At 42.6% G+C, this 16,954-nt stretch overlaps 1 protein-coding gene across 2 annotated transcripts in view; it reads left to right on the top strand.

The window, feature by feature from the left end:
- The window catches only part of ERC2 (ELKS/RAB6-interacting/CAST family member 2), a 997,915-nt gene that overhangs the window by 805,073 nt on the left and 175,888 nt on the right, over window positions 1-16,954 (top strand). Inside the window, exon 19 of one of the 2 annotated variants that reach the window (XM_055558162.1) lies at window positions 9,400-9,465. In XM_055558162.1, the coding sequence (XP_055414137.1) occupies window positions 9,400-9,426 (27 nt within the window). In that variant the 3' untranslated portion in view covers window positions 9,427-9,465. Of the gene's footprint in view, window positions 1-9,399; window positions 10,387-16,954 lie in introns of those variants that run through there. The other variant, XM_055558161.1, reaches the window with a different exon arrangement.

Genomic DNA, 16,954 nt, shown 5'->3' on the forward strand with positions numbered 1-16,954 from the left:
CATGTGTTGGCTCTCAGCTGAAACATGGGTTTGTACCACTGGACACATTTCAGAGCACTGAATGTCCACTTCCATTTTCTGCTGAAAATTCCCATTGATTATGCTTGAGACACATGTTATTTTCCCATAAGCTGCCAAATACCTTGTTCACTAGAGAACCCAGACATAGACTTGGCTTTCTTTTCAAATTAGTGGTCTTGGGGTCGATATACAGATTATATTTTAAAATACCACAAAATTATCCCAGTGATCCCACCCATGCTGACTGCATCTATGCTCTGCTTCAGAGAGGCTGCAGCACTCGCTACCTTGGTTTTGACATTTCTGGTCTTGAAACATGTCCTCTCTACCCTCTTCTTACAGGCAAAAGAGCCATAAGGTAGAGTTAGATCCAAAAACGAAAACAAGCTTCTTGCTCTCTCACCCTCGCACCTCTGTCCGTACTGCACACACCCAAGCTTCCAGATTGAATTAGTCTGTGTCCTGCAGAGCATTCCCATAGGAGGGGAAATTCCAGCCAGCGGGTCCTTACTGAGATGTGGCTGGAGAGAGGTAATAATATTTCCAAGCCGCATGATTTTCTTGGTCCCGGATCTGTCTTGTAACCATCCCCACCCCTGCTGCTTTTCTCCTCTTCTTCCACCTCCCCAGGGCTTGGATTTTATGTCTGGGCAACAGGGCTTTGTAGAGTCTCACTGTCCACCCAGAGAAGGAAGCAGTCACAGCAGCCCCTCCCCGGGCCCTGTTACTTCTCAGAGACCCAACTCCAGGCCTCTGGATTCCCCACTCGCCCTCTCTGTGAAATGCCGGACGGGCTTCTGTGATTGATGCCCTGCTTTCCTTGCACTTTCACCAACAGATTAGCCAAAGTGCAGCCCTTTGAATTCTAACAAACAGACGAGGGGTTTAACTTGCTCCATTGCCCCCAGAAGATGGATTCTGTGTATAGAGTTGTTATTCCTAGCTTTTGCTTAGGGAGGAAAAAAAAAAGAATTTATTTTATGTTTTGAGGTTAAATGAATGTGGGATAAATGTATACATAGTGTCCTGTGTGTATATATGTATGTATAGCTATATGTCAGACGAACTGAGGACTTTTCCACATATGGAAGAATTTCTCAAGATCATGTTTAACTAGAAATTTCTCTCCCTAACTTCCCCTGTGTGCGTGTTTGAATGTTCATTATATATACATATATGTGCGTGTGTGTGTAAATACATTTTCTTGTTTCCAACATAGAAGAAAAATTAACTCCTACATATCAGAATTTGCTAAAGTATAGTTTCAGGACAACCAAAAAGAAATTTGTTCCCCATGACGGTAACCTAATAAGAAAAGTTACATGTCATAGGCTTTTAATATCAGTTTCCCATCCAAGTTAGTATGTCTGAAGCTTGACTAAACAAGAGACGATAGAGGTTCTTTGCATTGCAAATCTAATTTCATGGCCCGCTTCTTGGAAGAAGGCTTTGGGTTTTGGCTTCAAGTAGGGATGAAGCCTTCAAATTCAAAACCCATGAAGAAACATCTTGTTGGGCTGATGTTTATTGAATGGGAGAAGGGTCCAAAGATTTCAACTGTTCCTACTCTTGGGCCAGTCCTTTCCACATCGGAGTCAGAGAAATCCTGGAATGCATTTTGAACTATATCTTATGATCCACTTGCCTCTTTTCTTTTTGTAAACAGTTAATTTTCACAAGTGAAAATATAATTGACCTTTACCATTGTATCAATTTTAGATATACAACATATGGTTTGGTATATGGATATATTGTGAAATGATTACCAGAATAAGTTTAGTTAACATCCTTCACCACACATTGTTACAATTTTTTTTTTCTTGTGCTTACTTGCCCCTTTTCAGATACTCCTTTTATCGCAAGTGGATTGGAAGATGCTGTGTTTAAAACTCAACAGATTTTTTTTTTTCAAGTAAATGAAGTAGAAAGGTAGCTAGATGTAATTTTTTTTAACCCCTCAGAGAATACCCCAAATCCCCAAAGCTACTAAAACACAAGCCAGAAGGAATATGTGATTTCTCAGCATTGGGAAATAAAGGTGCTAGTTTATTTGTTTGTTTGCTTTTAAGAGCAGAAGCTCTGGAATGACCCTGTCATGGCCCTCTGTGAGGCCACAGGTAGGAAAGAAATGAGGACAAATGTCTGCACTGCTGTGGGAGGTATTTAACTGCTCCTTCCTCTACTAGCTGTTATGTACTCACCCAACCATTTCAGTCACAGGAGAGGAAGGGAGGAGGGGTGACACAGCCCTTAAGAAAGCTGGCTGTGCAGATGAGCAAGTTATTGCCAAAGCTCTTTAATCTGGGTGTGATGTTAATGTAAGCACGCAAGGGCATGATTTGATAAACCCTGCCAGGTAGGGTCTTCATGTCTGGGGAGAAAGACAGAGCTGCTTAATGCATCAGGATCCTCCTCTTAGAAAAGGGTTTTTCCTTAAAGGTAATTTGAGCCTATTGAAGATTTCAGTCTTACTCTATTTTGGATAAAGTTGTTTTTCTCCCCTTTCACTGATTCCTCTTAGTTTTAAACCTTGTGTGCAGTATTAGGGTTTCATTAAGAGATTTGTTGCAGCATCTTTTGAGTCAACGGGGGTTTTTCAGACACAGTCTACTCTCCCCAGCTTGTAGATGTAACTCATCTTGGCATCGCGGAAGGGTTGATTCCTTTTCAACTTGCTGCTTTAATCCAGTCACATTTGTCTAAAAGGCAGCTCTTTAGCTCCCCCATTGAAAGGGGGTGGCCAACTTTGAAAGGTCTGGAAGCAGGGAAATCCATTTTCTCTTGCTAAACACCATTGCCTTTCTTTTTTTTCTTGAACTGATGTAATAAGGGTCAAGTTGGACTTCCATGCCCCAGGCACTTGCAGCACTCAGAAGATAAGGAACCACAGAAAAGAGAATTGAAAACATTCTTTAAATGTACATGCACACACAGTGTCGAGGGGCAAGGGAATTTGGTTGCCCACTAGCCAGATTCTGCAAACTACTGTATTTGTGGAACAATAGCATTTGAAAAATTGTTTCAGCATCTGTATTTTAATGACAGGTGTAAACCATAGTTTTGAATAGCCCAGAGATGTTAAAATAACTAAGGATGGTTTAACACACTGTCTGATCCTTTTTTACATACACCCTTTTGCCTTTTGTCTTAGCACAACATCAAATAAATTGTAATAGTGACAACCTATGAAATGCCACCAACAAGGGCGGTGTGCCCAGTTATATTTGTATACATTTTTAAGGTCTACAAGTCAGGTTAATTTACGTTCTCCAGTTTAATTCACAGAGCAGCCTGTGAAGTATCAGGGCCTTCCGATTCTTTTTTCTTTCTGAGGCACTTGAGGACATGAAAAGTCGAGGGGCTAGGGGATTTGGTTGCCCACTAGCCAGGAAACAGCAGAGTCAGAATGCTGCTAAAAAACACAATTTTCACTCTGTTTAACAAAGCCAAGCGTTAATGACTGATGGATGAGGGAGTGAAAATAAAGCCTGTCTCCACCCCACCCCTTTTTTATGGCTATCTGGCAATGGCTCAGCTTTTAGCAGATGTTGACTTTGGGCTCTGAAAATATATTCTTGGCCAGTGTACAACCTTTCAGCATTTTTATCTTCATCTGGGTATCTTGTATCTTTCAGCTGAGAGAGCTGGCACCATGCACTAGATTGGTTTGTCAGAATTAACTTTTGCTCGAAGGAAATAGAAAGCTAGTTTTCATGTCACCCTATAATGACAGTTGGAAAAAAATGAGAAAGTGCCTAAAGATGCTGCATTAGAAGTGAAGGAGAATGCCCCACAAGCTTCTCAAATGTTCTCCATGGCTTACCAAAGAGCATTTAGATGGCCCCCTGCCTCAGGGGTCCCAGTGTGGTAGACTTGCTGAGAACCAGCCAGGCTGCACAGGCTTGCTTGCAGTCTCTGCCTCTCCCTTGAGAAACACCCCCGTGTATCTTTTAAAACATGGAGATTGCCCATCATGTTTCCCCTTAGCCAGGGCTGTTCGGCTTTCACCAAGTCAGGTTAGAAGAATAAATCAGAAGTGCAGCTAGTGCCATGAGAAGGGGGACGGAACCATTCTGGGGAGAAACAAGTAAACACAATCTTGGCAGCCCCTAAGGAACTCTGAAATCCAGGCTGCCTTCTCTATTAGAGGAGTCAAGTCATTCAGAAAAGCAGGGGCCAGTCCTTATAGGCTTTCTGGTTTGAAAATGCATGTTAAATTCCCACAGGTGCTGTGACAGAGTGTGAGGGGTATGGGGGTGCTTCCTTTTCCCTCAGGGACCTTGAAACTTGGTGGGGTGCTGCTGATAAGCTGTATAAAGAACATCTGCCATATGCATGTGAGGTTGTCTTTCTTCGAAAAGCCAGAGAAACCCCACCTAAGTTGTACCATCCAGTCCCAACCAGGACCTTCAACAGCTTGGAAAGGGGCAACACGGAGTCCTAAGGACTTCAGAGCTGAGCTGAGCAGGACCCTCAGGTGTTTCCGGGGCCAAAATGAAGGCTTCTTTCTGTGGCTTCAAAGTTCGCATGTCAGGAGGGTGAATCTTTGTCGTCAGATGGACTGGAATTTGACCCCCACTCCACAGCTCCTGGAGAAGGCAATGGCACCCCCACTCCAGTACTCTTGCCTGGAAAATCCCATGGACGGAGGAACCTGGTAGGCTGTAGTCCATGAGGACGCTAAGAGTCGGACACGACTGAGCGACTTCACTTTGACTTTTCACTTTCATGCATTGGAGAAGGAAATGGTAACCCACTCCAATATTCTTGGCTGGAGAATCCCAGGGACGGGGGAGCCTGGTGGGCTGCCGTCTCTGGGGTCACACAGAGTCAGACACGACTGAAGCGACTTAGCAGCAGCAGCAGCAGCAGCCACGGCTCCTGGCCAAGTGTACTTCAGCGACCTACCTCATCTTTGTCCCTGAGCCTGCCTTCCCCTATCCGCACAAAGACCCTCCCCAGCCCTGTGTCCTAGTGATTCTTAGTGAAGAAAGCTAAGAGCTGTCCCATTCTTTCTAACCTGGAGCTGGTGCTAATTCCTGCTGGCTCATTTCTAGCCCAGGTCAGAAATTAATTAGCATTTATAAACACAGCACAGAACAGGTATCTGAATCTAGTAAGGACTTGGCTATTCTTTGGGAGAACTTGTCTGCAAATGGGTACCGCAGGCTATGACAAATCAAATTATCTAAGAGTTTGCAGCCATTCCTGACCTCGTCACATAAACAGAGACATCAACTTATGGGCTATGCATTCTAGGAGGCAGGAGAGGTGACAGACACGAATGTGAGGTTTCCAGAGGAAAGGTTTGGACTTGACCCAGAAAGAAAACACGTTAGTGCCCTGATGAGGCTTGATGCCCTTATCTCCAGGCTCACACCCCTTGCTTTCCTTTGTATACACTCTATTTCCCTAGTTCTGGCCAAGCCTGCAGTTTGGAAATGCTGAGAGTTGCTGCTTTGCTCAAATCCGGGCACAGGACACATCATATACCCCACACTGTGGTCCTGCTTCTGTGACTTGTGGAATGCTGGTGCTTGAAGTTTGCAGAAAGTATCAGAGGAGCCATGAACTTCTAGGAGGAGTAGGGGTGGATCTGGTGACTGCCCACGCCACACCCTGTCAGTAACCAGGAGGGTCACCCTGCTTGTCCCACCAGGAGGCCATGTTGAACTTCCTGGCAGAGACAAGTGGCTGAGTTCTTACAGAGGCAGTAGGCTGATTTAAAAGTGATGCTTCCGTAATTTCATTCTCATCTTCAGTTAGGATGAGTGTGACAGTAAGGTCCTCATTAGGAACCTAGCCCTTCGATTTCAAGAAAAAAGCCAGCTATCAACTGAAAGAAAATTGCAGGGTTTAAAAACACACACACACACACACACACACACACACACAAAACCAGCCCTGTGATGGGCTGAGGCTTGCCTGCTGGCTATACCAAATACCTCAGAATAGAGACCAATTTAAGGTTTACACTGGTCTGTTTATCAGGTCAATTCACAGAGTTCCTTCCCAGACCTCCATGGCTGGGCTAATAAATGTCCCCACAACAAGTCTCCCATCTTGTCAGTGATGACTCAGTCACTTTGCTCTTAGATCTTGTCATCAACATAGCCCCTTGAGCAGCCCATCCGGTGAGGGATTTTGTTTTATCTCAGTATTTAGAGAACCCCATTAGAGCCCAGCATCTGGAACTGAAGGATTTCCGTCAAGTCTTCATATCATCTCTGGAGCAATAGATACATCCTGAGTTTATTGGATAGTTAAGCCTCCTCCCTCTTTAAAACGGGCTTTGTGGTCACTGTGCTCTGGGCTTCAGCCCACCTTGGATGTTCCGTCCCCAGATGCTGTGGACAAAAGCAGATGGATGATGGATGGACTAGAGGCTTTTTTCTCATCCAGATATTTTGGCAACTCCTGGCATAGCAATCACTCACAGGGACAACACACACGGGAGCAAACACCAGGCAGCCTCCAGAAAGCCCGCTGCAAAGTCCATCTGAAAACAGAAAAACAAGGGAAGGAAACTGACTCTCTCAGGCCTGATAGATGCATTTTAAAACTTCAAGAATTTCCAAATAACTTGGCATGAAGTTAGGGATCAAGTGACATGTATCTGGTTTTTATTTCTTTGGTCCCCAGATTTACATTTCTGGGCAGTAAGGTTGCCGAACAAATTAATATTTGCATACAAAGATGCAGGCGGTGCAGGAGTCAGACAGCTGCGAACGTTTGGAAATATCTGGGGCTCCGTCTCTGATTAGCTCCTGCATTTTTGTTTTTTTATTCCCCAAGCAGACACTCACTCTGACCCAGATCACTTGGTGATTAGGGTCAATTCATGTTTAAGCTTTGAAGATTAGAGAGACCAGAAATGGCCACCACTTCCCATTCTATTTTCTTTTAAATACTTTTAACTTCAGAAACTAGGAACTTGAAAGATATGCATAATATTCTGAGCACACTGAAGGAATTTATCCACATTTCTGCCATGTTAAACGTTAGCAAAGTTTATATTGGACTGTCATATTTCTTTACTTTATTCACCAGCATACAAGACGTCGATCTCAACATCTGGCTTTTAATAACCCTCGACATCTGGGAGCTCCTTTTTATTCCTATGGTGGACGAGGCACAGTAGTGATATTGGCAGTGTGTATTTTTGAGCTACAACTCCTGTCTGCTTCAATCATAATTAATTACCACTTTTTAATATATTTAATTTGCTAAAAGTAATTTGCATTAGACCACACTTCACCGTTAGGAAAATAGTTATAGATGTTGGTGGCAGTGGCTTTCTTTCCTCCTTCCTTCTTCTTTTTCAAAATTTAAAACATCTTTGCATTTGAAACAAACTGGATGTCTACATACTGTTGGTTTTAAATGCAAAATGAAATAAACTGCTCAGCACAGGGAATGATTTTACAGCCATTCAGAAGCAGTCAGCAGGGACTGTAGGCTGCATTTTGAGGAAAACAGCCTATTTTGTGTGTGTGACTTTGGCATCTCTCTGAGTTTTCCTGCAGCAGTGACTTTGGGAATCAGGAACCTTATAATGAAAGCTAGGACCTCCATCCAGAGAAATATACTTAAACACATACCCACACCATTCTGCATTGAACTGCAAGGAATTGCTAGACCCTTTGAGACCCATTTGTGGATGCTTGAGGGGCCCCTGCTATACTTTCCTTCTTTATTAGCATAAAAAAGGACATAAACTTTTCTTTTCTCCAGGAACTGAGAGAAAATTGAATGAATGTAAAAATCCATATTTCTCAAATTAGGTAGGGAAAAGGCAGGTTCATTGCCAGGAGCAATTACTAGACTGTATAGTGGTAAATAGACACAGGTAAATTTTACATGAGAAGGAGACCCAGGTAAGATGATCAGTTGAACTTATGTGGGGCCAGAATATTACTAGCCAAACTGTCAGTGCAAATTCATACTGAGTTGTCCAATTCAGACTGTGTGCAAATCACTTGATTGACTCAAATCAGTGGGACATTGTTAATTCTTTGGGCTGTAGTCTGGTGAACTCCCTTTGTCAGAATAATATTTTTAAATATACAAAATAAAATTCACAAAAATATGAGAAATCATATGAAAACTCATTTCAAAGACCATAGATCCAAATTCTTGAGCAGATAAAATCACCATAACCTTGTTGGCAAGATTAGGTCAAACTGTATGAAGTTGCTGTTTTGCTAGACCCAAAATGTCCAACAGTGGGCATTTTCATATAATTCAACCTGATATTACAACAACTTAAGCAATATGGATACATATTGTGAGAAAATGCTTCCAGTTATTGTTTTTCCTGTTCTTGGTTTTCAAAACACAGAAGCCAATCATGGGAAAACCTGGTTTTGTCAGGGATTTGTTAAAAGACGCAGCTCCCAAATTACATGTGAGACCAGGATATGAACCACTGAGTTTTCTACACTTTGTTTCTATCCTTGCAGTGAACAGTGAGAATTCTTGTTCAAAACACGACCTTGTGATGGCAGGTATACTTCTGTCTGTATAGATTCGATTGCCCTGCCCATCCACCTCTTCACTAGGTGAGGAAAATGGCCTGAACCAGTCTGGAAATGTTTTCAACAAGAATTCAGACCAAATAAGTTCCCATTTATCCACAGTTGAGCACAATTTTAAGTTAAACAAAACTTGCTTTCTACAAGCATTTTACTGAATTGAAAGTTTACTCTCTTTGCTTTGAAACTTATTTGATTGCAAATGTATAATCATTCCGTGCAAATGTATAATCGTTCCATGGTGGGCACATCCTCTTTTACGCTGAGAGTAAAATAGAACCTGACAAATCCAGAAGATCACAGCATGTTTGAACCTTTGTGAAAGAACCAATGTCAATTATCACATGCTACAGAAGTTCGTTCCACCCAAGTTGGTGGAATTTTTTTTTTTTAATTCTTCTTCAGCCTTTATTGATACTTCAAGCTTAAGAGAAATTAAGGGTATTTAGTTACTATAATTACTTCTCTGCTTACTTAAAAGGTTTAATCTACTCTTCAGGCATATGCAATTCAGATTGCATGCTTTCCAAAAAAATAATCATCTGCTAATGTAGACTAATTTTAATCTTCTAATCCAATCTTGACACAGAGTCAGAGCCTGGTGGGTGGAATGTTTTTGTGTGGGGGTTGCCATAGATACAAAACTCAGTTATGTATTTGACAAGTCAGTGATGTGGAACTTTAAGTTACTATGGATTTTTTTTTTTCCTCGCTCTTTAAGATTAAAAAACAAAGTGAAGATCAGTGTGACTTTGCAGTGCATCCCAGTGTGACTAACCTTCTCTTCTTTCATTCCGGTGCTCCCCTCCTCTCCGTGCACCTTCTTACCCCTGGCCGGCCGCAGGATGACGAGGAGGGCATATGGGCATAGCCGGGCCTGTAAACCAAAGTTCCAGTTTTGTTTTGAGGGGTGAGAAAACCATCTTTTATATCATTTTTCTTTTAAAAATTGTATTCTAGTGTTGTATTGTGTGTGTGCTCAGTTGTGCTCACTGCTGTTTGTGATGTGCCCTGTGTTTGCTTCTGCGTGCCGTGACCACCCCCAAGAGCTCCCTCCTTCATATCCCCCCTCCCTGCATCCACATTATTGTTCTGCCTTGTTGGGGCTGGGTTGAGCACCATTCAAATGTTTCTATGTTGTTTAAGATGTAAACTCTGCCCTCATTAGGATTTATCCACACTTTTAAAGGCATGATTGTGGACTCAGAAATTGTCACAGTTCTCCAGTCATGGTTTTCAGCCGACTGCTTGCTCTTACCAGATACGCCAGTGCGGTCTAACTCCCATGTCCTTCTGGTTGTGTCAAATGTTTGGTAAGGAATAAGGAAAACAAAGCTATTTATCTTCATAGAGCTGAAACTATCATGTGTAAGAAGCCTATTTAATGAATTGTACTCTCTTCTATGGCAGTTCTGAAGAAAACACAAGGAGCAAGGCATAGTAATGGTGAATAGGTAACTGTATCTCTTTAAATGAACTAGAATAGAAATGTTAATATTGACAGGCTCATGAGTGGTATTATATCTGTTGCTTTTTGACAATTGCGTGCCTATAGTTTTCCATTATTTTCATGCATTGTGTTTTTTCAGACGATTTTGTTTTTTTAAAGGTTGATTTTTATCTATTGCAAACCCACTGTTTATTTCTTGGCTGTCTGCATTATAGTTGAATAGTGGTGCATGTAATGCTCTGTGTTATTAATATAAAATGGAACATTGAACTCTGTCGACTTTTGCCATTGTGAATCACACCTCTCCAGGATACTGCAGGCTGTTTAACACCAAGTCACAAATGCTCTGAAGCTGAATATATCTACCTATGGTGACACAGACTATTCTGTTGAAGTTGGTGACAGTGTATATGAGTGTATATATATATATATATTCATAACAAGAAATGTGGTAGATTGTGTGCCATACTCAGAAGTACTCACCATGCAGTTCTTTTTCTGGGACAAATGTGAAATGTCCCAGGTCTGTGATTGGAGAGGCGGTTCTTTGAGATAAGTAAACAGGTGTGCCCTTCTGCAAGTCTTGCGCTCATATTATGTAAACAGTGGTTCTTAGGATGAATTTGAAAATAGTAACTGGTGTGTTTCGCCCGTGGGTGACAGTTTTCATTGACATTTTTCACTGCTCAGTTGAACCCATCGAAGGTCCTATCAGTGAGTCAGACTGCTTTCTCTGGTCCTTCAGGGAACACACAGAGGTTTGACTTTCATTTACAGCATCTTTCCGCATAGTTACAGATGTAACACTTCCTGGATCCATTGACCACCAGTAGAACCTGCTTCCTGGTCACATCTCCCCTTTTCTCCCCTCTTCTCCCTTTCCTTAGTAAAGAGGAAAACAGTACAGAATTAACTCTTCCAGATGCAAAGTGGTTCCAAAGGGAAACTTGTTGATATAGGGAGGTAGGGAAACCAGAGAAATGCTAAAATTTGTCTGAGAGACTCCCTATCTAGAGAAAAGTTTAAGAGAAATATGGCCTTTACTCATATGGAATAGCCAATAAAGATGCAAATTGACCTAAAACAGCTCTAAGTGAGAAGTAAATATTTTATACTGTTAAAGAGTGACCATATGAAACCTGCCCACAGCATGCATGTAACAAGTAGGCAAAGGAAGATTCTGTGAGTTTGGGGCTTGCCTAGAAAAGTGTAAGTCCTTCTTGGGGCTCTTCTGTGAACCTGCTTCTGCCATCGTGTTACAGTGTCAGGACTGGCTGCATCTGTGTCTCCTCCTGGATGTGTGCTGTGCTTAGTCATTCAGTCATGTCCAGCTCTTTGTGACCCCATGGACTGTAGCCTGCCACACTCTTCTGTCCATGGGGATTCTAAGGGCAGGTTGCCATGCCCTCCTCCAGGGCATCTTCCCAACCCAGGGATCAAACCCAGGTCTCCCACATTGCAGGAGGATTCTTTACCATCCGAGCCACCAGGAAAGCCCCTCCTCCTGGAAAATAAAGACTCTTATTGCTCTTTCACAAGAATTTGACACCCCAACCCCCTGCCTTCCACCATCCCTTGACATAGAAACCTTGTCATTTTCAGGATGAAACTGGTGCCAAGGCATATAGACAGCCTTGCTTTGCTCAAGGGAAGCAGAGATAATGGCATTAATCCCCATCCTCCTTATTCCTTTATGAAATTTCCCCAAACACCATGTATCCCAGAAAACAAATGCCTTCTGAAAATTAGTCAATATATAATCTGCTTTAATATGTTGTAATAAATTTTATAGGCTTCTGAGGAAAACTACTTATCTTTCTTTATGACTCCTTTAAACAAGTTTGCTCAGATATCCTCAGGCCTTTAAAACCATATCTTAAGGATTTAAATAATGAGATACTGGGAGAACCTTCTATTTCTGAACAGCCGTTGCATGTTTTGAGTCGCATTACAATCTGTGGGGCCTAAGGAGATATTAAATTTATAACTAAAGATGGATAATAGTGGCACATTAAAAATTAACTGTTTTGAATATTTTGATTTATGGCCCTTATAAAAGAAACATTACAAGAAGTTATTTTACTAGGCATCAGTAATATGCTTATAATAGCATCATAAGCCTCTGACTTGAATCTGGTGTTTCGGTGCTGAAATGAATCATAATTTAGGAAAAGTCGCTCCAAAAATTGCAACAAATTGGAATTAGCATAACGACCCTGACAGCCCCTCCCTTTTTTGGCACTTCTAGATACTAGCCTAGGCATGATTCATTTGTCTCACTGTGATCATTCAAGGGTGGTGTTTTCTGAGAGCAAAGTGAACTGGGGAAAGTTTGCTTTTCTAAAGAGTTTTGACAGCCCCTAGAGCTAGTTGTTTCCCCCATAAACCTCACACCCTAGCCCAGCATTATCAGCATGTGGCCTGTGTAGTCCACAGAACCCTGAGCTTGGTTTCATGCTCTGCTGTCACTGTCTTGAAACTGTTAATAATTTCTGAATGAGGCACGCCACAATTCATTTTGCTCTAGGCCCCCCCAAATTATGTAGTCTGGGCTGGTTAGACCCACTGTGTATTCCTATATGCTGCCTCTAAGCTCCTCTCCAGGCCCCCTCCCTATTGGCTCATTCCCCACTCCTGTTTTCTTATGGCTGGAATTTACCTTCCGCCTGCCTTATTTTTCTGGTTTTCTTGCAGAAACCCAATGGGATCACATTTCCAGCAATTTGTTGCCCTCATGGGCATTACTGAAATGTGTATTCAACCACGGCCCCCCTTGTGTCATCCACCCAATTTGATTGTGAAAATGTGCTCTTGGGGCCCTTCTGCATTTTCTATCTTGCTTTGAAAAACGCAGGAAAAGCAGCTGCTTAATTTCTCCATTACTTTCCTTCGGCAAAATCCACGTGATGTGGCAGTGATCTGTGTCAAAAAATACGCCTTCATTTCCATTGAATGGAGGGGCCTTCCTTGCACCCCCAGGAGGCTCTTTGGTTTGTGAATATTCAATGAGGTGAGACAGTGGGGTCCCTTGCAAGATCTAGGGCCACATCTGCCTTGACATTTGAATGTTTCAGCTTTTACTGTGAACTCTTGTAATTGAGCAGACATAGAGTACAAAATCATTTTTATTTCTTAAACCACTAGAAAAGAATAAGTCTTTTTAGATTGAAAACATATGCAAATGTTTAGGACCCGATTCATAAAAATACAGATGTGGGCATTAACAAGTTTTGGCACGGGACCGCGATGCTAGTAGATGAATCCTGTCAAAACGAAGCATTGTAGCTCTATGCCACCAGCACATGGACGGCGTTTGAGTGAGCATGCCTATGAATCGCAGAGCGCGTAGACTTGAGGAAGGGAGTTTGCACACATAGAAGCCGCGCTTGAAAGCTGGTAGAGCTCCCTGGCATGCCGCCTGTTAGGAAGAATGAGGAAGGAGATGTTTTACTGTGCCTAGAAAGTTTATGTTAATACGTTCTGTGCCTTCTCTTAGCAGAAAAGGTCAGGGCACAAAGCCTGTGCTCATTCTGCCTGTCCTGTGCTCAACCTCCTCAACTGAAGTCTTAGTTTCTCTGCAAAGTGGAGGTTTCCTTTTATATCAGCTGGGCAAGGATACCAACTAGTGTTTTTAATTCAACCCATCTCTTTATGACTGAGGATCTGATAGATTCATCTTCTTGTGCCATCTGCTCCTAAGACTTTTCCTTCCTTCATTCATTTATCCAATCATTCAATCATTTTTCACCTGTTCATCTGTTCTTTCATCAAATGGTTAAAATCTTGGCTAGGTGCTGAGAAAACAGTGATGCATAAGATAGACATGGTTGCTACATTGTTGGTCTTAAAATATGGTTTAGGGAAACTGTCCGTAACAATTTAAACGCATGAATGGAAAACATACACTTTGATCATTGCTTCGATGGAAATTGGGAAGGTACTAAGGCTAACAAGAAGAACCTACTTGAGCAAAAGCCAAAGGTAGGAAAGAACTTTATGGGCTGAAGGTGCTTAAAACCATGATTCTGGGTAAAAAATAAGACAGTAAGATGAAGATGAAGTGGGAAGGGGCCAAATCATGTAGGGCCATTTAGGCTGAGGTAGGAAGTTTGGGTTTTAAGCCTAAGGAAAGTAAAAAATAAAAAGAAAATTAGAGGATCTTAAACAGGGGCATGACATAATTCACTTCATGTTGTAGAACAACCCAGGCTGCTGTGTGGAGGATGACATATCATGGCAGGAAGAGCAGAAATAGGGCTGTTCCATCATCTGTGAAGGGAATGGCAACCCACTGCAGTATTCTTGCCTAGAAAATGCCACGGACAGAGGAACCTGGTGGGATATATTCCATGGAGTCACAAAGAGTCAGACGTGACTGAGAGACTTTCACAAATGGTGTTGACCCAGGGGAGCAGTGGGGGATATGCAGACATGTGGATAAACTGGAGGTGAGACTAGCACGTGAAGTCACAGGACTTTGATGAAGAGTTAAGAGAAAAGACTAAAGTGCTTATACCTCCAGGTTTCTACCTTGAGTGTCAAAGCTGGGGCACACCATTGTTGGAGGGTAAGGGCTGAGTGGGAGTCTTCTGTTCTGTTTTCCCCGGGTGTCCAGTTGGACTGGCCAAGGAAAAGCAGACTTTTGATCCCCTATTTTCTGTTTGCCTGTATGTCAGCAGAGAAATCTTCAGCCTCTCATTGCAGTAATGGACAGGCTGTCAAGTTTAAAGCATAGCTGGGGTCCAACTTCTGGAGTGTGTGTCTCTTCTGACTCTCAAGGAAAAGGGGAAAATTGAATATCAAAGACTGCAAAGAAAAATCAGTCATAGAATAGGGAGACAGGTGGGCACAGTTGTCTACAGAAAAACCAAGCTCCTGAAGTTGTATAAGATAGAAAAGGATGGTTCTTGCAGTTTTTCTTGAGGAAGTCCGTCAGTGAAGGCATACCTCATAAGATTTGGGAAGAAGAAACTGAAAGTGACAGTGAAGTTGTTCAGTCCTGTCTGACTCTTTGCGACCCCATGGACTGTAGCCTACCAGGCTCCTCTGTCCATGGGATTCTCCAGGCAAGAGTACTGGAGTGGGTTGCCATTTCCTTCTCCAGGGGATCTTCCCGACCCAGGGATCGAACCGGGTCTCCTGCATTCCAGGCAGACGTTTTAACCTCTGAGCCACCAGAAGTAGCTACTATATGTTTCAGAGCCACTGTGGACAAGGGCTCTGCCTACTTTCAATGGCAGAATTAATTCCTGGGCAAAGTGATATGCTTTCTTTTCTGCTTTCCTTCTTCCCCAATTACCTTCTTTTTTGGTTTCTCTGCTCCTCTGGAAGATATCTTATATTCAAGTTTATAAGGCTATTCTTCAGAGCCATAGCTTGAATGTCTTACCCCAAGTCCTTTCAGTCAGTAATTCATTCAAAAACAATTTATTCATCTCAGCACTGGAGTTGAGGCAGTGAAAAAAAATACAATTCCTACCTTGGAGGAATTTGGAGTAGTACCTAGGTCCTTAAGCTGATGTTCATGAACCTCCAAGGGTCTGCCAACCCCTGGACATGGTTAAGAGATTTCAGATGTGGAGATGTGTGGTATATGTGCATCCTCCAAGGACAGAGAGTATCTTGATCCTCAGCACGTACTCCAAGGGGCCACTGACCCATGAGAAGCTGGGTGACTGTGGCTCACAGCGTGTTCTCTGGGTTCAGACCAGACTGGGTTTGGATCCTAGCTCTGGCACTGTTTGGCTAGATAACCCGGGGCATGTGTTCTTCCCTCTCTGCTCTAACATTTCCTCATACGGAGAAGGCTGTGCACACCTTCCAGGGCCATGATGATTAGATGAGTTGAGGTCAATGAGATGCCTGGCCGTGGCTGGTGCACAGTGAGGCCAGTCCTCATGAGAATATCACTGTTATTGTTTCTCCGGTGTCCAGAGGAGTTGACTCCATATGCCAGCTGAGGAAAGTGGTTGATACTGTGGATTGGGTGAACTTGGTGGGAGTGGGTTGTAAGAGAAAAGACAGAAGAAAGGAAAATCAAAAGGGGAAATCTGTTTTTATGACCAAAGCTATGCAAGCCAGCTACACATTTTCTAGCTGATCTTAAAGCATTTTTACCCTAAAAAAAGTGCACCCTCTTTAGTTACTTTTGATCTTAATGACATCTAGGTCTAGCAAAGGAAGATCTCATTGTGGGAGACTCTGGATTAATCCACGTCTCTAGCAGAACATTTCTTTCAGCTCAAAGAAAAGTCAAGTGTATAACATGAAAAGCCAAGAAATATTTAATGAAAAATTGTGAGCTGATGAATTAAAAGAGAGAAAAGGAGCAGTACACCCTTTTCTGCTCTCAAGTTGTGATGGACTTGGGGGCAGGGGTAGAAGATTTGAAGCAGAATTGAGTGCAGTAAATAGGTTCTTATGGATTTTTCTGGAGCTTGTAAGGGTTACCTGGCAAAGCACTGCATGTTGGCTTGGATATGACCATGCTCTCAGGACCTGAAATCTGGAAGAGAAATCATAAACAAATGGTGGTGATAAATGACCATGGACCCGAGGCAGGAGGTGTCTAGCGGAGTGTTGCCGCATTACTTTACATCCTTCCTGTGCCAGGGCTGGTGCACTGGGAGCTCTTCAGCCTCTCCCACCCCTTTGTCATTTGCTCTTGAGTGTGGTGCTGGTCTGGTCTTGTTTAACCTTTTTATTAATGATCTGTAAAGGGGAGAAAAGAACATGTAGAGGAAAGTTGCAGATGACGCTGATTTGGGATGTGTTGGAAACACTAGGGAGGTCAGACAAATCACACAAATGGCCTAAAGCAGGTTAAGATCATGAAGGGAAAGTGACAAATCTTGGAGAAGTCCAGATACTCACATCTGGCGAAAATTAATCTGAGACACAGATATCAGTGGGTGGGAAGGGTATGAAAACTGAACACTAAAAGCAAAAT

This window comes from Bubalus kerabau, chromosome 20 (assembly GCF_029407905.1).
Source record: "Bubalus kerabau isolate K-KA32 ecotype Philippines breed swamp buffalo chromosome 20, PCC_UOA_SB_1v2, whole genome shotgun sequence".
Lineage (NCBI taxonomy): Eukaryota > Metazoa > Chordata > Mammalia > Artiodactyla > Bovidae > Bubalus > Bubalus kerabau.